The 20,112-nt window shown below is 46.6% G+C and overlaps 1 protein-coding gene across 9 annotated transcripts in view; it reads left to right on the top strand.

The window, feature by feature from the left end:
* The window catches only part of RGS8 (regulator of G protein signaling 8), a 41,977-nt gene extending 27,029 nt beyond the window's left edge, over positions 1-14,948 (top strand). For all 9 annotated transcript variants that reach the window (XM_030495503.1, XM_030495496.1, XM_030495494.1 and 6 more), the window contains 2 exons: positions 6,211-6,377; positions 8,096-14,948. In XM_030495503.1, the coding sequence (XP_030351363.1) occupies positions 6,211-6,377; positions 8,096-8,278 (350 nt within the window). In that variant the 3' untranslated portion in view covers positions 8,279-14,948. The remainder of the gene's footprint in view (positions 1-6,210; positions 6,378-8,095) is intronic.
* Positions 14,949-20,112: the final 5,164 nt, after the last annotated feature.

The following is a 20,112-nucleotide window of genomic DNA, read 5'->3' as shown; positions in this document are numbered from 1 at the left end:
AAAGAGTTCCAAGGAGCAAGATACTGGATCAGAGCTCCCTAAAAGACTCTCTCAAGTGCCAAGGTGAGCAGGCTGCCCTTGTAGGAGGTTCGCGGGGCTGCAGTACTCTTTACAGGAAAGGCAAACTGTGCTCTTCCACTTCTTATTTTCATGAGTCTCCAAAAGGTTTCTAAAGGGAAGGAACCTGAATAGGTACTGTGTATAATGCAGACTCTATGGAGAGTGTCATTATGCTAATTTTTGTCAAATATCCTTTGAAGTGTGATGGCCCTCTGGAACCCTCCTCCCCCTTCTCTCTCCCCACATTGTTTTAATAAATGACCTCTGAGGTAATGTTTGATCCTGACATACTGCTGCCTGGCAGTATCTTGAGCAGAAGATTGAAAACCCTTAGGTTTTGAAGCAGTTCTGTGTCTCCAGAAGTTCCCAGGCTGGGCAATGTCCCTCTGTATAGAGTGGTCTGGTTTGAATTAATTCCCTGGTCATTTAAGGAATAATTTGTGTTGACACTAGCAAGAGATTGTGAGTAGGAAAGGCAGAAAGGCTCTCTCTGTCACACTGCCACCTTCCCTTTGCACTGGCATTGGGACTTCAACATCACAGCCTAGCCCTTGTAGAGTAACCAGTGTTGAATGGTAGGATGCAGCTCAGGCCTGTTTCGTTGATAACTCTAGATGAATAGGTCAATGCAATGATATCCTACTTGGTTTTGCTAATGAGTGAAGCAAATCAACTTGAAACTGGCTGACTGGTCAGCCAGTCGATCCCCTTTTTACAGCAGGAGCCTTGTGTGAATTCACTGCAAGAGACAGAAGCACAGCATAGCAGTGCTCCCTCGGGTCAGGGCTTCTGAGCGTGGCAAGCAAAAGGAGAGAGGAGTTTGATTTTACTTACAGCAGGGAATTGGGAGAGTAAGAGTCAGATCGTATGCAGCATGCTTCCTTGGGTGTTCAGGGAGCAAAACCAGTGGTTTTTACATGCTGGAGTTTGGCATCTTTTCCCATTTTGTGCCAGCGCGGATTAGTGAAGGCTCCCAGGGACTTGGAGCTCAGTATGGTCCACAGAGTCTGTGTGCATGCATGTGAGTAACTGCGGAGTAGTTCCCCCTCTGTACCCATGCCCAGGAGGTACAGGCTGGTCAGCCAGATGGAGATGTCTTTTGACAGGCTGCTTGAGGGAAATACAAGCAATAGCATGTCTTGTTCTGCATCCCTTGCAGGCTGGACACACATGGCTTGACATTTGTCCAGAATCCAGCAGGACAGTCTGTCCTCAACCCTTAGTCACTTTTCAATGAAGCATACAACACAGAAAACCTTTGCTCTGAATTTACATTTTTTTAATCTCAATCTCCCCCTCCCCCCATTTTTTGTGATCTCTGTGCTCTTCTGCCCAAACTTTATTATTGTCCTCCTCCTTCTGTTGTCTACACATTGCTCCTCTTCCTACGCAACACAGGAATATCCCAGCCTACTCCTAGTTCTTTCTAAGCCAGAACAGCATTAGCATTAGCATTGTGCTGGTGACAGGCACCTAACATTCAATGAAGCAATGCTAAGCATCATTGAGAGCATGAACATATGCTATACAGAGCATTGTGGCCTTGCCTCTTCAGACCTGGACCAAATACACTCCATAGAGCGACTTCATCTACCAGCCATAAGGACTCCACTGTTATTCCCAACATGAAGTGCTGATTGCCCTGATGGTGTGAAATGCACGCATTAAATAAATTATTGTTGATCACTTTCTCACTCTGACAGTGGCTAATGTTTGGTTATTAAGCTGTCTGCCTGAACGATTTAAGCCACTAATCTCAGCTCTTCCTCATGTTGGGGAAGCTTGTGTTAGTTAAGACCTCTGTTATGGTTAGTGCTAGCCAGTTCAGTCCCTTTCTCCACAGCCCTTTTTGCTGGAAAGATACACTCTCCATGGCCTGAAGAACACCATCCGAATGGGATGTCAGGAGCATCTGAGTTGAGTCCCTATCCAATGACGTAGTCATTGATCTGCCTGGCAGTCCTCATCTGTAAAACAAAAATTCCTGTCATTGTTCAACTCACAGGTGACCTGCAGGGTTATAGCTGTACGGTGTGCTGCAATATCATGGGATAGAGTAATGTACAAGAACTTGCCCAATCCTTCCCGACAATCCTCTTGTGCATTCTCTTGGTCTATCTGAATGGAGAGTAGGGTGTTTTGAAGCTTACATTTACACTGCAAAAGTAAAAAGCAAATGTCTCCCACTTCTCTTTCAGACTCTAGACACTCAGTAGAAGTGCTCATTTCTTTGCCTTCACCCTATCTACTCCATCAGTACTGATTTACTCCTTCGGCTTCAAGCAAGGCTCACCACTCTTAAGTCAAATTCCTGAATAATAGGCCAATAGTTGTCTGTGGATCTATACTAGTATATACTAGTATGTGTCTGTCTTCTCAAATGGACATACCTTTAGGCTACACATGTTAGGGATATTTTATGCTGCTGCATCTGAAGACCTCTAACCCTGCTTCTCATTTTTGTGCTTTCTCTGTAAAACATCCCTGCGTTGTCGCATTTCTTGGGTGCTTGGACCATCTTCCAGGATATTTCAAGAGACTGCCTCAGTAGGTGATGTTCATACCACACTGCAATTCAGTGCTGGTTGCCCCAGCAAAAAAGCTGTCCAGTTGGGTGAGATGAGCTTTAAAATACTGATCATTCATGAGCGATGCTTCCTTGATAACCTTCATGTGTAGGAGGAGATTAAAGCCAACATTCAGGTCAAATTCCAGCAAGGAATTCCCAGGTTCAGCCTTATAATTTCCAGCTCCTCAAAGGCTGTGAGGAGGGCACAACAGGAGTATATAAAGTGGAGAACTGCAAGACACTATTAATTTATCTGCTGTTTAAACTTACTTTAAGATAAAAAGGTGCTGATTGACAGGAGAGCATAAGGCAGAGCATATAGAAACCTTCAGGTCCCAGGAGCGACCTGCTTTGGCTGCTCTCCAGCGCAGGGCTGAAGCAAACTCCTTTCTCACTGCATCAATCATAATGTCCCCTTCTTTCAGCAGGTATCATATTTTGCAGATATTATATTTGCCATGCAAAGCTGCTGTTCCTGCTGATCCTCTGTCAGTGCTGACACTCTGGGGCTGTTGTAGAGGAAAGGGGAGAGTTAAAAAAAGACCAGGACGGAGAAAGGGGAGCAAGACCTCTACAGGGACACATAGCAGAGCATGTATAGTCACAGCAGTGTGCTTGGGTGCTGGAATATTTGTCAAACACCCTAGGAGCTAATGACATGCATCTCGGGGAACTGCTGCTTTCTCACTTTTGTACTTTCTTCTTTCTCAAAACTGTCAGCCTGCTGCTATGTCCTCTCCTTTTCCTCCTGCAAAGACTTCCTGCTCCTCACTCCCAAGTCCTCCACTTGCTCCCATCACAGGTCCTGTGAATTTTATAGGCATTAAGGGAGACACAGGTTTTGAAAATCTTTTCTGTCTTCTAGGTTACAGGAAGGGGAGCAGCCCTAAAACATCTCTCTCATTCACTGCATTTATCTACTCATTGAGATGATCAAAGCAGCCACTGGCAGCTTGATCCTGACAGGGACCCTGCTCCCGGACATGCCTTTGGCACTCTGCTCTGCAGGCTTCGCGGGGCTAATGTCACATTATTGCCCCAGGCTTGAACCCACAATTTGCACTGTTCTGCAGTGCTCATGGACAAGAGCCCTGTTTTTGTCCACAGTAGCAGTCTGAAAACCTGATCTTCTCCTAAAAGAGCATTAATTAAGAAGTGGCAGGACGAGTTGGTATGATACAGCTATTTCTTGCCCTTCTAGAGCTGGCAGAAGCAGCAAGCATAGCTGAGGTGGGACATAGCTATTTTAGTCACCGATCGCTGTGCTCTTTACAATATCAACTGCTGATGGACTAGTTAGCAGTGCAGAGCCCATTAACAAAGGAGCTTTGAGAAACATAGTATGGAGAGGTTTAGCCTACAGTTTGGTCCTGTCTGGCCTAATATCTTTTCTGCCTTTCCCTTTGAGAATCTGGAAAGTCAGACATCTCCGCTGACTTATGCGCAGCCAGAAATAGCATTGTTAGTTGCTGTTCAACACCCAGGGCCATTTCTTAGGGCTTGAGGCTCAGGACCTAGAGCTGAAAGATATCTCCTTGTCCTAAGTTATTACTGGAAACAAGAAAAGCAGGAACAAGATTAGAACATACAAGGGAGAAAAAGGGCAGTGTTACATTGCTGCTTCTTCTCCCATACCTAGTGTAGGCAAGAACAAAGCTGCTATGGAATTTATGATGGATCCTGTGACGTGGCCAGCCCCTGTCTCTGGTGGGTTTGGGCTTGCTGTGGATATGTGAAAATGACCTGCATCAAGCATTGCCCCTTGGGGTCTGCCCCAACTCCCATGCCCGCTTTCTCCCATGCCATGGGAGAAAGGAGGGAAGGCAGCTCTGCCAAGATCTCTCACAGCAGAAAGAGAACAGATGGAGACCCCAACCCACAGCATTGTGGCTGTTCAGGTCCTGCAACCCCCCATCAGCCCTTGTCCATCCCTGTCAGGCACACATGCACTTGCTCCTCTCATCCTTTTGGGGAGTCTGACCTTGCCAAGTGCATTCCCAGTTCCACCAGTATTTTTAGACACTTGCTTGGAGATAACCAGTGTTGACTCAAGAGGTTTCCAGTCATGAAGTACAAATACTCAGACCCTACAGAAAAAGACCAGGAAAAGTTAGAAACATATTACTGGAAAAAAAACCAAAAACCCCACCAAAACAAAACAACAAACCAAAACTTAGGAGCCAAATTTATCCCAAGGCTAAAGGAAGAAAAAAGGGCATATGTGAAACCTTCAGCTACTTCAACTCTGCTGGTGCCATTCAGGGAAAGGAAATAAAATACAGTAAATATGCTCAGGCAGGGGTTTAAGAGGACACAGATTGCCTAATAAATCTTTCCGTATTTCTAATCTGCCCTGGCTGACTCAGATTACATTACTGCAATGTCACAATTGCTAAGCATTAGCAAGTGATAAGAACACTTTTACCACTGACTAGACAAGTAGTAATTATGCCGTGTCCTTTCCCTCTCTCCTTTATTGTAGCTGTAACAGACTCTCCAAGATCCTTCCTCTCTTTAAATCTGAACTAAAAGTATGTCACAAGACAATAAAGCAAAGTGACAGAAAACATAGGAGACAAGTCTACAGATGCTATGTTTTATTAAAGGTTTTTCTTAATGACAGATAGGACATTACAAAGTGTTGCGTTAACAGCCACAAGATGCTGTGGCAAAGAGACTGTATCGTTGAAGCTTGATGTTTTCAAGAGGAACTTTACAAAGGTTAGGTGTCCTGGTCTTGGAGAAAACCCTTTGCTCTAGTAGCTAGCAAAACACTTTTTTCAGAGTGACAGCAAATGTTGTTTGGCTTTGTACCAGCTCGCAAGAGTCCAGCTGATGCGATGGTATAAGTTATGGACGCATCCTGGGATTGCACACCTTGGGAGAAAAATCAGGTGGTCCTTAGTAGGTAGGGGTGGATGGAAAGATGTCTGTCCTGGGTTCAGCTGTAACAGTTGTTTTTCTCCTTCCTAGTAGGTGGTGCAGTGCTGTGTTTCAGCTTTAGTCTGAGAACAACGCTGAAAACACACTGATGTTTTAATTATAGCTATAGCTTACCCCGATTGAGGACTTTTATGTCTCTCATGCTCTGCCAGTGAGGAGGGGCACAAGAAGCCAGCAGGAGGCAGAGACAGGATACCTGACCCAAACTAGCATGTCATGCTCAGTATATAATGGGGGGGAGTCACCCAGAAGGCCCAGATTTCTGCTTGGGTTGGGCTGGGTATCAGTCGGCGGGTGATGAGCAATTGTATTGTGCATCACTTGTGTTTATTGTTTTTTTCCTTTCCCTTTTTAGTTTTATATTCTCTCCCTTTGTTATTTCCCTTATCATTATTATTATTAGTAGTGGTTTTGTATTATACTTTAGTTACTGGACTGTTCTCATCTCAACCTGTGGGGTTTACATTCTTTCAATTCTTCTCCCCATCCTGCCTGGAGCAGGGGAGAAGAGGAGAGTGAGCGAACGGCTGTGTGGTTCTGAGTTACCAGCCTGGCTTAAACTACAACAATGTCTATTAAAAAGACTGCTCCCCACCCTCTTTCTTCTCCTATTGTAACTCCCCTCACCTCTCTTGCAGATGGGCTGGCTGCTTTCCGTGCTTTCTTGAAGACAGAGTTCAGTGAGGAAAACTTGGAGTTCTGGCTTGCCTGTGAGGACTTCAAAAAGACCCGCTCAGCAGCCAAGCTGGCCTCCAAGGCTCAGCGGATCTTCGAGGAATTCATTGATGTTCAGGCTCCTCGAGAGGTGGGTATGCCAGCACCCTGGGCAGGCAGAGCATCCCTGTGGCACAGGAAGCAGGTCCATTTCCCCCAACAGGGACTTGCGGGGTGCCGGGAAGCCCTCCCTCTCCTCCCAGAAGTAATGGTGAGGAGAGGATAAGAAGGATGGGAATGCCATCCTGCCTGCTATAACGGCCTCTGCTCATGGTGACTCATTCCATGGTGAGGGCAGCCACTTTGATGATGCTAAATTAGTCACAGCCAGTGACTTCACTGGCAACCACAACCTACGTTTCCTAACATCTCTGAGCTTCCTAGGAGTATTTCACCTTGGTCCTCTCATTTACTATCAATCCCTGAGCAGGCTATTGGGCTCATTTCTCACAGGACATTTTGCATAGAAGCATCCCACAAATGACTAATTTGTTGACTCTCCAGGGAAGGGTACTTATCTGCTGACTAACTCCCAACTCAATTAGACCTCCTAAAAGATATGAGCAATAACTCAGAGCTGAACAAAAAGTGCAGTCACAGCCCAAAGCCTGGAGTTGTTAAGTCCTTTTTCAAGTACTGACAGGCTATGTGACTGTCATATCCTGCATCATGATGTTGGGTTGTGTTATTGTATTCATAACACAAGCAGGAGGGTGCTTACTGCACCTGCTCTTCCATGGTGGTCCTCTTGCTAGACTGCACTGGTGCTTGTCACAATACACGTGCCTGTGAGGGGATCCCCCTAAAAGGGCTCTCTTTACTCCATCTTTGAACTAGAAAGACTATTGTTAGGCCATGGAGAAGCACCTACAGCAAGGGGATGTGAGTGTCTTGGGACATGCTTCAATCCCCATCACCCTCAGTGAGCATCTTCCTGTTATTCATGAAGCTGGGTGAGATTTTCAAGACTGCAGGGCTGAATCTGGATTAGAAATGTGAGTGCAGGTTGGATGGAGTCTTTCCTAAAATTTGGTCGTGTTTTCATAATTTTGGCATGCTAGAATGTGAAATGACCCTTAACTGATACAGAGAGTTAATCTATATAGCTGTGATCTGAGACAGACAGCTTTATTTTTTAGACTCCTTTAAGATTAGACACTGGATTAATAACAACAAATAACACATTTTCACCCAGTTTTTAAACAATAACCATAACAGATGCTGACTGCTTCAATAAGGAAAGAAAACAGAAAAACTCATGTTGGCTTTGCAAACAAATGGCAGTCATAACATGAGGGCCGTTTATTTTACCAAGTTCTTACATGAGATATTGTAACACGAAGCTGTTATGGGAAAAATCAGACAATCTATAACCACAGAGTTTAAAAACATTTAATAAGAATGTAGTAATAGTATAAACCCAGCTAAAAGTTCATTAACCCTTTTATTGGCCTGTAGTGAAGAATAAAGGGACCAGAGAAATCTTGATCAACAGGAGAGAGGTTAGGCTGAGTCAGCATTTTTAGAAGATGTGCTGCATAAACCCATACTTAGGAGCCTGAATAAAAGTGATTTGATTTCAGAAGTGCTCAGATCACTATAAATCTATTTCAGCTTTTCCAAATTTGGGGCAGGATTTATACATTGGAGTGCTAAGCCCCGCAGTGTTTGGGGGGCTGTTTAGGCATGGATGAGAGCAGGACCTTAGTTCTGTTGCTGCTTTTACAGCCATAGATGAGATAAAATGTGCCATTTGAAGAAGGCAAACTGGTCACTTGGTACCAAACTCTCTTTTGCTACTTTTCCCAGGTGAACATAGACTTCCAGACACGGGAGCTGACAAGAAGAAATATGCAGGAGCCCTCTCTCTCTTGCTTTGACCAAGCCCAGGGGAAGGTGCACAGCCTGATGGAGAAAGACTCTTACCCCAGGTTCCTGAGGTCCAAAATTTATACAGACCTGCTGTCTCAAACCCAGAGGAGGCTCAGTTAGAGCAGTGATGGGGCTCTCAGAAACCATGTGCTTCCCACAACAGCAAAAACCATCTCTAAATGTGAAACTTTCTTGGTGTTAAAAACAGTGGAAATGAGAAAAAAGGGAGAAGGGGAAGAGAAGGCTTCCAGAGCGTGACCCAGATGTGGTATTAGAACTCTTTTTGTGCTTTATTTTTGGTTAGTGGTAGCACCTTGCAGTTGTTGCCCCTCTAGCACAAACCCATAATCCTCTCTAGTCATGGGGTCATCTATTGGGAAGGGAAGTTTCCTTTGAAATTACTAAGCTGGTTTGTGTGTAAATAATGCCACTGCACCTTTCCATCCTTCCAGACCTCTCCCTGGCTCTCGCCTCTCCCCTGTGTTTGGAAAGGCCCTAAGGGCAGTTCTGAAATGTGTGAAGCCAAGTCCAGTCCAAAGCATTGTCTCCCACACTGGCTGCTGGGGTCTGGATCCAGGGACCATGAGGAGGGGGAAAGAAGGCAAAGGCACATGATTCATGCTGCTTCCTGGAGTGGAAACCATCAATGAAGTCTGCTCACCTTCCCATTTTGATTGCACACCTTGTGACACCAGCTGCTACCCTGTCACAGCCCCTTATCTCCCAGAGATGGAGACTAAGGGTTATTTTCCATATGACTGCCAAGGATCTGAGTTTTTCTCATGAGGAATGTAATCCCAAAAGCTCTCACTAGACCTGGTCAGGCAAGTCTTCTAGGGAAGATGACTGTTTTTCATTAGTATTATTTATTTGTGCTGTAGTTCAGCCTCAGGACCCCTGTCATCATTCAGGCTTTACTGTGCTAGGCACCATCCCAAAACCTAACAGAAAGAGGCTCCTAGCCGCCAGAGACATTAACAGGCTTGGTGGCTTCTCAAGAATGACCTGCCAGCTGTTGGGAAAGAGTCGAGAGAAGGAATATCCCGTCTGCCCCATGCTGAGATGTATGAAGAGCACAAGACCTGTCTTCTATGGCAGATAGCATTTCTCATGTAGTATCTGTAGGGAGATACTACATCTGCATGGCAGGGAGAGGTAACATGAAAAATCACAATTACATTTTTGTCATTTGCTGATTATTGACTGTTGTTGTTACCTACCAATTGTCCACTGTGGGTTCAATGCCATGTAAAGATCTACTAAAACACAGACTCTGCTGCATGGTGCTTGCTTAAAAACAGGACACAGGGAAACATGCAGTGAGCAGGATGAGTGTCCGGGTGTGAAGTGATGTGTGAAGTGTTCTTTGGCCCTTCTCCCATAGCCTGGATAGACAGCTGTGGGAGAAGGCTCTGTGCAGATGTCAGCTGTGTAGCACCTCCTCTGTGCTGTGCAATAATGCCATCTGAAGGCCCCATTTCTATGGCATTGCTGTTCTAGCTTATTGGCTGCCAGATTCTTGCAATATTTTCTAGTGGAGAAGCAGACAACCTGTCCGTGCATTTGAGCCTACAGACCAGAGGTTTATTTACTTAGTTTTATGAAGGCCTGGAAAGTGACCCCTTGGATCTTTTCTTTCTCTCAAGCATCCACAGATCAGAGGATGTAAACCTCTGCTCTAATTGAGGGTGGTGGGTAGGTTTGATACTTAAGAAAGCTGGTGATACTTAGTGCAATGTGGTGTAAACAAGGTAGAGTGAATTCTAAAGTTATGCATAATGTATGGAATGAGATACAAAAAGGCTGCTTGGATATTAAAGCCTGCTTTAGGTAGGAAACAGGTTTTGAGGCTTTTTGTAAGGATGCTGTGCAGGACATTAGGACAAATAAGTTTAGAAGCAAGACAGAGGAGGTAAACATGTTTGGTTTGTTCCGGAGGTGTATTCCTGTGGTCCCTAAGACACTAAAGTCTAAATACAGTGCTAGTGCAGAATTTATATTTGGTAGGGAAACCTGCTTTTCAATACCTGCTTGGTCAGCTCTAGAATTATCCAGTTCTTTGGTAGGCAAATACCACCTCCAGTTACCTTTTTCTGAGGACTCGCCAGGAAGAGCAGCATGCTCTGGCATTCTGAACCAGTGTTCCTGGCTATCCTCTGCCCCTGCAAGGTAACCTGAGAAGCAGGGGCTGAAGCATGTTGAGCGATGTGGCATTCTGCAGCCATGCTCAGGCTCAATGGCACAACTTCTGGAACTGTTGAGGTATGTGAGGTCCATAATGCCATGTGTTCAGAGAGGCAAACTCGAGATCTGGACATTACTTTGCAAATTTCACTGTGGCAGCTCGATGCAAACTTCTTTGCTGCTTGTTTGAAAGTGGAAGCAATGAGAAAGGTCTGGAAAATGCCCCAGATTTGCCACGATTCATCCAAGGGGTCTACATTATGCAGCAGCTCAACTGGCCACCTGTTCACGGGCCCATAGCTTTATGGCAAACAAGGTACTTTGCAAAGATCTAGTGGGACAGGTGTCTGGGGAAACTTGTGCAATGCTCTGGAAGGAGTCAAAGACAGAAGCAAAGGATATTAAAGGCAGGCATCCAGTGGCTGTCCCTGGTGGTATCTGGACTATAGGAGTCACATCATCTGTACAGCCCTCTCCTGTAATAGGTGAAAGGGAAAGAGGAGGGCAAACCACCCCACATTGCGGTGAAACAATGCTTGACATGCAAGAGAGAATGGAAAGCCACTGAATGTGAGGAGGGGCTGGAAGAGCTCCCCAAGGAACACTATGTCTACTACACCTGTATAACACAGGCTGGACTGGGATCTCTCAGGGGTACAGGTTGCTTTGGCTAAAATATTTCCCCTTGAGATGGTTCATGGTGCCAGTTTCACCCAGTGCCACTGTGACCACAAAATAGCACAGTGACCGGTGATCCAACCACTGCAACACAGCAGCTCAGCTTTGCAATGCTGTGGTGTCAAACAAGTTGTGTTGCAAGGGATGAAGGGAAGGCCCTGCCTTCCTCCGTTTCAGCCTCCTCTTGACTGCACATGCAAAAAGCATCCCAGTGCTGCCCTGGATGTGGGGGACAGTTGCAGCAGGCCTATGCAAGTCATTGCTTTTAAAGAAAAGGCAGAAACATCTTGTTAAGTGCTTTATGGTATTTCTCTTAAAGCCACTGATAAATCATCTGGGTGGGCTTGGATGATACTGACCTCTAGTGCCAGCTGATGCATCCCAGAAAAGGTTTTTCAGCAACGTGCCCTGCAGCCACCCATGATGGTGAGGGTCACAGAAACAACAAGGCAATGAGGAAACAGCAGAAACAAGATATATGTGTCAAGGAACGAGGAACAGAAACTCAGAAGTGAGGCTTCCCTGATGGCTACAGAGGCTGGTCCTGTTCAGAGTGTGACTTCAGAAAGCCCAGGAGGTAACATTTCTCAGCAAGCTCCTCCAATGTTGGTGCTGTCATACTTTCAGTTCGCGGCAGAACTTATGGAAAAACTTTAAAGTAGCCAACATCCTGTAAAAACCAAGCTCTCCTCTCTCCCCATCCACCTGGGGAATAGCTTTGAGCAGGTTTATTCAGAGATGCAATTGCTGAGAGACAGGAATTCTATCATGCTGGCTGATAGGAGAAGTGTTTTGCTCATTAAATTGGTGCCAGATAATATCCTCCATGGGAAACTTCCTATAGCATAGAGTGGAGCAAAAGGACTGTCTGAGGCATATGAGTCTATCACGGTTATTTTTGTTGCTTCTCTTACAGTTTGTATCTCTTGAAGGAAAACAGACTAGTTATTTAAAGTATTTTATTTTTTTTTTAACCAAGGAATTGGCACCAGCTGCTTCTTTCATGCCAAATGTCAGTCTGAAATGAATTAAAATAGGCAGCTATAGCTCTTCCCCTAAAACCAGGGGAAATTAAGGAAATAATGACTGAGCCAAAGCTTCGGAAAGCACTGAGTGATGACTAATCCCCTTCAAGGACAAATATCCTATCTTTGATTCATCTCTTACTGATGTGACCGGGATATTCATGACTTACAAACCCTATTTCCCCTCTCCACAAGCACACACCTCCAACATTTTCTTCCTGTTTCAAGTAATGTCAGTGTATGCCATCATATGAAGAGAGGGAAAATAATTGTTTCGCTCAGCTCTTTTTATTCTGTGTGTTTGCTGGCATGTATCCAGTCAGCTCCCAAGTCCTTTGACAGCAAAAGGGAAGAAGTGTTTACAGATTGTCTATAAGCTTCAGGTGTTCTTAACTCCAGAAGCAGATGCAGAACCCCAATCTGCTTTGACTTTCTCTTGCTTTGGCCCATCAGCCAGGTTTGGGATGATTTCCATCACTTTTACTGGACTTGTTAATATACCAATGGGTTCCTGCCCTCCGTGCTGGGAAGATGTGAAGGGCAAAGTCCTGCTAGTCTAGGTGGGAGGTGGAAATAGGTGTGTGTGTGTCTGCGGGTTTGGGTGGGTGAGGGTGCATGTGACTTCAAATGTATGTTATTTAGTGTCTTCTACTAGAGAAGCTTTTCCAAGACATAGATGTGCATGTTAAAATATGAGAATTAGGCATCAATAACATAAAAGAAGATTTTTAGCCCAGTGTTGTGTTTGCCTTGTGTGTAAGTTTGACTAGTAATAAGAGATGTAAAACTCTGTTAAGCTTCCAGTTACCCATAGGAGCACATGTATCAAACTGAACTGAATGTTCACTGATAGACACAAAACCAAAATGTTTACAGCATTCAGAGCAATAGCAAACCATACCTCACGCCAGCCCTGGAGTGCCTCTCACTCACCAGTGCAAGCTTTCCCTTCCCTGGAGGCCTCTTGCTTCTCCCTCCAAACCCCCCTCTCCTTCTCAGTCCTGTCTATGCGGTCTTCCCTCTTCTTCCTTCTTATAGTTTACTACCTGAAGCACTCCTGTCCATGGACACCTTCCTCTCCACCAGCACTGTTCGCCCCCATATATCTGAGCCTGGGTCTCATATAACCTCCTCCCATGCACCCCTGTTTGCATACCTTCCATCCCCATCTATCCCTCCTCTCTTCTTTGCCTTTTACTTCCCCAGAAACTTGTCTCTGAACTTGCCATCTCTCTCCTACATAACTCCTACTGTCACTATGAAGCTCCTAATAACCATTCCTTGCCCATTATGTAAGAAGAAATTGCTTCACATAATTTCTCCATTATCATTCGTTCCTGGGGCTGCTGCAGTCGTCTTCTCCCTTGATACTGTTTTCTCTGGTATCAAGGCATTATATCACAGAGCTGGAATTAAAGTACATTTTGCTGCTAGACCAGAATGCTTTTCTCTACCACATACCCCTTGGGCTTTGCAGAGGCTCTGCTTGTCCCCAGTATGGTGTCTTCTTCCATCCATGCTCCATGTGTTGCACTTGTGACAGGGGCTGACTAGTTAAGACGGCAGCTATGCTACACAGAGGCAGCAGCTGCTTGGGCAGGGTCAATGCTGTGCTTCCTCTTGGCTTTCTGACATAAAAAAGAGTGTAAATAAAGGGTGGGGTGTTGTATTTACTTAGTAAAGTCAGTTGTTCTGCTCTGTGTCTCCTCTTGGTTTTACTGGAGGGATGTATCTCTAATTTGACACTGTGGTAAACTCAATTGGAGTTCAGGGAACTGAGGGCATGGCAGGAGGTAGCAAAAGGGAATGAGCTTATTACTGGAAAAAAAATCAACATTTCTGGCAAAAAGGCACAGAAGAAAAGGCAGTGCCTGCTTCTGGAGGGACCTGGCATGCCAGAGAGGTATGGGGACCAACTGCAGCGTGAATTGTTTGTCTCCAGTAGCCCCACAACTCCCAGTTTGCATCATGTGCTGTGTGCCCCAGGCTGGATCTAAAACATGACAGATGAGGAGCTGTTCATCTTTGCATTTACAGCATAGATAATGGTGTTATCCTAAGATAAATGTCTTCACATTGCTCTATCAGTGCCTGCAGTCACCAGCTAAAAAACAGCGAGGAGGAGGCATCTAGTGTCATGTTTATTTATGCAGTCCTCCGTAATGAAGAGAGCAGGGTACAAGTACACCCTTGGGTAGATCCCCCTTCCTCAAAAACCAAGATTGAAGTAGCTCGTCTTCCTATAACCTCTCTCCCCCTTCTTTTACAAGAAACCCAAATCAGACATGCACAGTTCAGATTTTTCTTTAAGCTCTCAGGCACCTCCGTCTTTGGTGGGCTGGCAGTGTCCCATTGGCAGGAAGGGGCCCTGAGGACCAGAGTCCAAACCCAACAGCACCAAATAAGGCTGTCTTAGACAGTAAAGAAGTCTTTTTTCTTGGGAAACATGCTTGTGGGTGGTTCAGAAGAGATTTAGGAGGGCATTACTCTATAGAATAAACTCAAAAGAGAGCCACCAGGTACCTGAGTAGAAAGACCAGCTTTTTTAAGACCTGTAAGCCACATTTTAATTTTAATTTGATGCTGCAATTGCCTCCAAAGTGTCAGGGTGCTGCTGGTATTGGTAGATAACAGCAGGAGCTGTTTGAGCAGGACATGGGCTGTTCAATCTTGCTCCTTCCCATTCAGGGGAAGGCAATGGCTTGGGTTCAGTTTGACCTTTCCTCTGCACTAGCTGCTTGTTTCTAGGCTCCCCTTCCCCTACAAGGCTGGAGAAGCTCCTCAGCCATACCAGATGTTCAACTGGCAATGATATCCCCACTGAGTCGTGTCACCACATTGTAAAGTGTTATTCACCTGTACTGTATAGAGACCATGAGGACATAATAAACAGCCTGAGACTACTTGCTCTCTGCCTCAGTGTCTGAGCACGTTTTCCTGTTTGAAGAGGAAAGTGGCAACTGCAAGCATAGGGATGGAGAGGTGTCTCCCAGCAGAATTGCTGAGAAGGGAAATGATGGGAAAACCTTGTGCCTGCTTGGACCCTGCCTCATCTTTCTGTGTGCTGATTTCACTGGTGCAGACATGCTGGATGGGGCAGTGAAGGGATGTGTTAACTCTAAGCAGCCAGTCTCCTCTGTTGAAGCAATTTAGAACCAGTCTCCTTGGACGTAAAGTTTGGGGAGATGAGTCTGAACTATTGCCAGTAGGATTTAGGAGACTACAAGGAAGATAAATCTAAACAGACTTCAGGCTGGTGAGTCACCAGTAAAGCCCAGGGTGAGGGCTGGCAGTGGGGATGGAGGCAAACAAATAAGGAACAGGAAAGGCAAGGGCCAGCTCAGTAGGCAGTGAGAGCACTGCTGGGGACCAGGACATACGTGAGCTGCAGAAGCCAGAGCAACTCGGTGAGTCCCAAGGGCCAATTTAGGGAGTCTGGAAGAGCCTGGGTTTGCTGGGGAAGTGGTGGGCAGCAGCTGAGGGCAATCCTGGGTGCTCAAGGGGGAAGGGGAGGTATTAGCAGGGGCAGAGATTAGAGTGAGGACAGCTGGGGAGGTTGTTTGGGTGTTAGCAGAAAATTGTGCGGAGGGAGATTTGCTGTAGAGTGGGGTTGCAGAAATCCCATGGAGGCTGCTGCCTATCTGGAGAGAGGGCTTCAGTGGGGGAGGGTTGAGGCCAAGCAGAGCATGTTCTGAGCAGGTCTGGCAAGTGAGGGCAAGCAGTAACCTGGATTCTGCCTGGCCCTGGGCACAACAGCAGCACTCCTCATCCGGCGCACAGCTTACTCTCCCTGCTGAAAGGTGAGTGTTTGCAGCATGATTTGCACAGGGTTGCATTTAATAGCAAATTTTAAATTTGCTTGTTTTTCTCTGGAAATTGCTGCAGTGGAATTTAACAGTACCTCTGTCTTCTTTCTACCCCCCTTCTTTTTGCCCAAATTCCCTTCCTTTCTTTTATTGCTTTTCTTTTTCATCTGCTGCTTTTTCCTTCTAAGCCTGTCCCTGAGCCAAAGCAATTTGCATGCATCCAAGGAAGGATCTGCCATTAGTGCTGCTCTATCTCTCCTCTTAGTTAGGATATATTTAGCCATCGCCTTTGTTGTTTGTTTTTGGTTTTGGTTTTTTTTTTTTTGCTGTTCAGTGGCTTTAAAGAGCAGGTGCCAGGAACAGAAAAAGAAGATTAAAAATACCTGCTGTCAGATACCTCTCCCTACACAGATGTGCTCTGGTGCTGTGCAAACTGAGCACGTGAGCAGAGTGGATAACAGCTGCCCCTTGAAAAGCTCATTTGTAATTCTAATTTTTTTTTATTTCAATAATCTCTTTCCTCACTGCTACAAATTTCCCGAGCAGCTATTTCCTCTCATGCTTCATGCGAACACAGCATGCGCTTTTGTTGGGAATCAATTAAACACCCCGTGGGGTAGGGTGAGGGCTTGTTGTTGCACAGGAGCTGCCGAGTGATGAGCGCTGCTGCCTGTATGGGCAGCTGCCTGTCCTGCAATGGGGGGGGGGAGGTTATTCAGGGGTGGGAGACACAGATGGAGCAACGTTTGCCTGCAACCACATGGACATGGCATCCCACAGCAGGCCCTGACTGTCCCTGTCTTGCAAGCCGTGTCCATAGCCAAGACCCAGCTGCAGTGTGGCTCCTTGGGGACCCCTTGCAAACACTCTGCTGCTGTCACAGTCTCGGCAGTTGCCTCGCTACTCTCGGGCACCATTGCCAGCTTCTAAACAATGCTGCATTCCTGCCTGCGCAGCAATAACCTCTCATTATGGGTAACCCCCTGCCACCACCCCTTTCCCCATCTCCTTTGCTTACACTTCTCCTTACATACAACCAGAGCTTAACAACAGCCTGCTGCATGAGCAGAGCCTTTAGGTCTCTCTTTTCTACTCCTTCACATTCAGCATCTCTCTGATTTCCTGCGGACAGCCCCAGGGGACTTGTCAGCTTCTGGCAGTCTCCACTGAAGCAATACAGGGAGCATGCAATGCTGTCTTCAGGTTTTACCCATGAGGTTCCCCAACAGTTTGGAATAAATCAGGTGTCGGGCTCCACAATGAGCTTGCCTGGCCCACATCTATGATGCAGCAAGATACCAGCAGCATCGCTTGTCCTGCCTATGCCCCCTCTCCCCTTCCTATCCACTGCTGTATCTTCCCCTTCTTATTCCACTCAAACCATGTAAAAATACAAAAACACCTGGTACTAGAAACTCCTCTCAATGCTTGGCTGTGCACTGGGGCAATGTGCAAGGGCACTTTTCACCCTGCCACTAGTCCCTCCTTGTTTCCCTGCTACCTGCCTCATTTGTTTAGTTTTGGGGCTGAAAATTTTATTTTCCTATTTTTCAAGGTTGCCCACTAACCCAGAAACAACAGCAGCAATACCTGATGCTGAGAGGTTTTGTGTTTTGCTTCTGATGTGGAAGTCATAGCCATACCTCAGCAAATGCTGGTGTACCTGCCTGGTTTTCCTGGCAGAAATGAAACTCTGAGAGGGCTGGTCCTCATGGATGGGAGGTGGGCTTCATGCTGGCAAAGCTGCAGCATAGTTACGGGAAAGGAGCCATGCTCCAGGTGTTGCGACACAGATGAGGTTTCATGTTCCAAAACAAGGACTGATAATGCAGGCAGCTGAGCTGGGGCTGCAGGAGGCTGCTAAGCTAAATGAGACAGGAAGCACGTAATTAAATCAGATATAGAGTGGCATAAAGACATCTGAGTACACATACATCGTTGGGCTCAGAGGCTATTGCATAACCCTACTGAAGAGCTCTGCGTTATAAAATATTGTACCTACCGCATCCCATGCTGGCAAGATGCTTATCCTTGAACAGCATCTTCCACCCTATCAAAGGGGAGAGTTAAAAACCCTGCCCCAAGAGAGCACAGCTGCCAGGCAGTGGATCGTGCAGGGAGCTGGTGGCTGTAGGAGAGCAGGCGGAGGGTCTGTCCTGGCTTTGGCATAGAGGATGTTGCTGGAACAGCCTGATCCCATTCCTGCACCTAGGCTCAGACCTGTACGCATGGTATGGGCACTGTGCCATGCTCCAGAGCCGCACACTAGTTCAAGCACCCAAGTGTGGGACTGCATCGTTTCCTATGGCTTTGTGCATCTTTGGCTGAGTAACTGCAGAGCCTGAGAAGATACAGCCTTTGACTCTTTTCCTCTCACTGAGGTTTTATAGGGGTCTCTATAAAATGTGGGCTTGCAGGGATCAAGCTCGCACCACAGACTCTGCCTTGCCAGCAGCATTGCTCCACCTGAGCCAAGTCCTTCAAACGCTGATGTAGAGGGGACAAGGTAAAATTGTATATTCACTTGCCCAACACACTTTATTTCTATAGGAGAAAGCAGCGAGGAGACATGATCTGAAGCAAAGTGGAGGTTTCAGCAGACTATAATGCCAAGGCAGAGATGTGCAGAGTTTCTCCACTCTGGCTCACATCGCCCATGCTCCTCTTCCATTAACCACAGCTGTTGCTGCCATCCCAGCTGCTAGAAGTCATCTGTCCTGTATATCTGTAACATGTGCCCAGCCTCCTGAAGGTTTTCTTCTCAGCATAACCTGCTCGGGGGATGCCTCAGACACCGGGGAGAGTCACCACAGAATCCTGTAGCTTTGTTGTCTGTAGGTGGGAGTACGGGCTGCAGCGTGTGAGCATGATTTTAAAGGCAGAAAGGACACACGTGGAGTCGTGCTTAACACCAGGCATGCCCCAAAACAATGAGAGAAAACAACACCAGGGCATCGCTGAGCACTGCATCTGTGGAGAATGCAGGAGCGGTGGAAATGCAGGTGATGGAGGAAGAAGGGGCGTTACCACCCCAGGTAGCCAACCGCTACAGCTGGGAGGTGAGTGCAAAGGGTATGTGTGCATGGCCAGTGCTGAAATACCCGAGTGTGAACCTTTCCTGTGGATACCAGGAGCCTGTACCCATATCAGCATAGCACTGCTGCTGTGACACCGGTACTCCCAGCAAGGCAGTAAGCTGGGGTACACCGCCAGTCTTATGTGGCCAAGCACTTCCAAAACCCATGTTAGATCAAGTGATGTCCATGCTATGAGCCTGACCTTGGCATGGGGGACTTCTTGGCTGTCACGGAGCTCTCTGCTTGTTGCACCAGACCTTGCGGTTTGTTGGTGTGCAGTGTCTGACACTGGTTTAACTCTTTATCCTTCTGTTTTGCTGTTTCAGCCCTTCCCTTCCAGTTTCCTCCTCTTCCCTACTTTTAGTCTCTTTTTTCCATCTTCAGTTCTCATCTTTATCAGATGCTTTACCATGTTTCGCTCAAACTTTCTTTGATGTACATCCCCTTTCCTTCTTTCCTCCCACCACAGACCAAGCAGACAATTTGTGATGAAGTGCAACTTCTGCCAGTACGTGGGATAAGACATTATTTGTTCTTATTTATTCTAACTGTGGACCAGCAGTGTAATTCTGGGGGGATGTGGAAACACTACACCCTTCTGCTCTATCTGCAGTGCAATGACGGGTGTATTGCATTGCCCTGGGGAGTGCAAACCCTTCCTCCAGGTTTTGCACCTGCCCTTGGGATGCTGCAGAGCAGCCTGACTTTGCTGGTGACCAGCATCCCCTGCTTACACCAGCTGGGGAAAAGCTTGCTGCTGCGATGCTGCCAAGCCAGCCCCTGCAGCGCTGGGAGGATTGGAAGTCCTCGTGCCACAGGATGGAGCTGACGAACTGGCATGAATTACAGCGTCTGTCCTGTCCCTCTTGCTCTCTCCATCTGCGTACTCACCCGCTGGCAGTTACTCAGCAGGTTCCACATGCTGGTGGAAACGAGCCTGTTTTTTCCTGTTATCGAGGAAGCAGTTATGACTGTGATGCTCAAGGACAAGCCTGGGCCTCCCACTCCCCCTCCCTTAACAGCACGAAAGAAACCTACCTAAGCCGTTATCTTTGCTGGGCACTGCTGTAGCAGCTTTTGGTTGGCTGGAGGCTGGAGCGATGCTGGGCCTCCCTCCCAGCTCTTCCACCTCCAACCTGATATAAAGCACGGCTCCTCGCTGCTTTTCCAGCTGACAGCACATG

Source organism: Strigops habroptila, chromosome 8, assembly GCF_004027225.2.
Source record: "Strigops habroptila isolate Jane chromosome 8, bStrHab1.2.pri, whole genome shotgun sequence".
NCBI classification, from domain to species: Eukaryota; Metazoa; Chordata; class Aves; order Psittaciformes; family Psittacidae; genus Strigops; species Strigops habroptila.
Note: the sequence above shows the minus strand (reverse complement) of the source record. Positions and strands in the feature narration are given on the sequence as shown.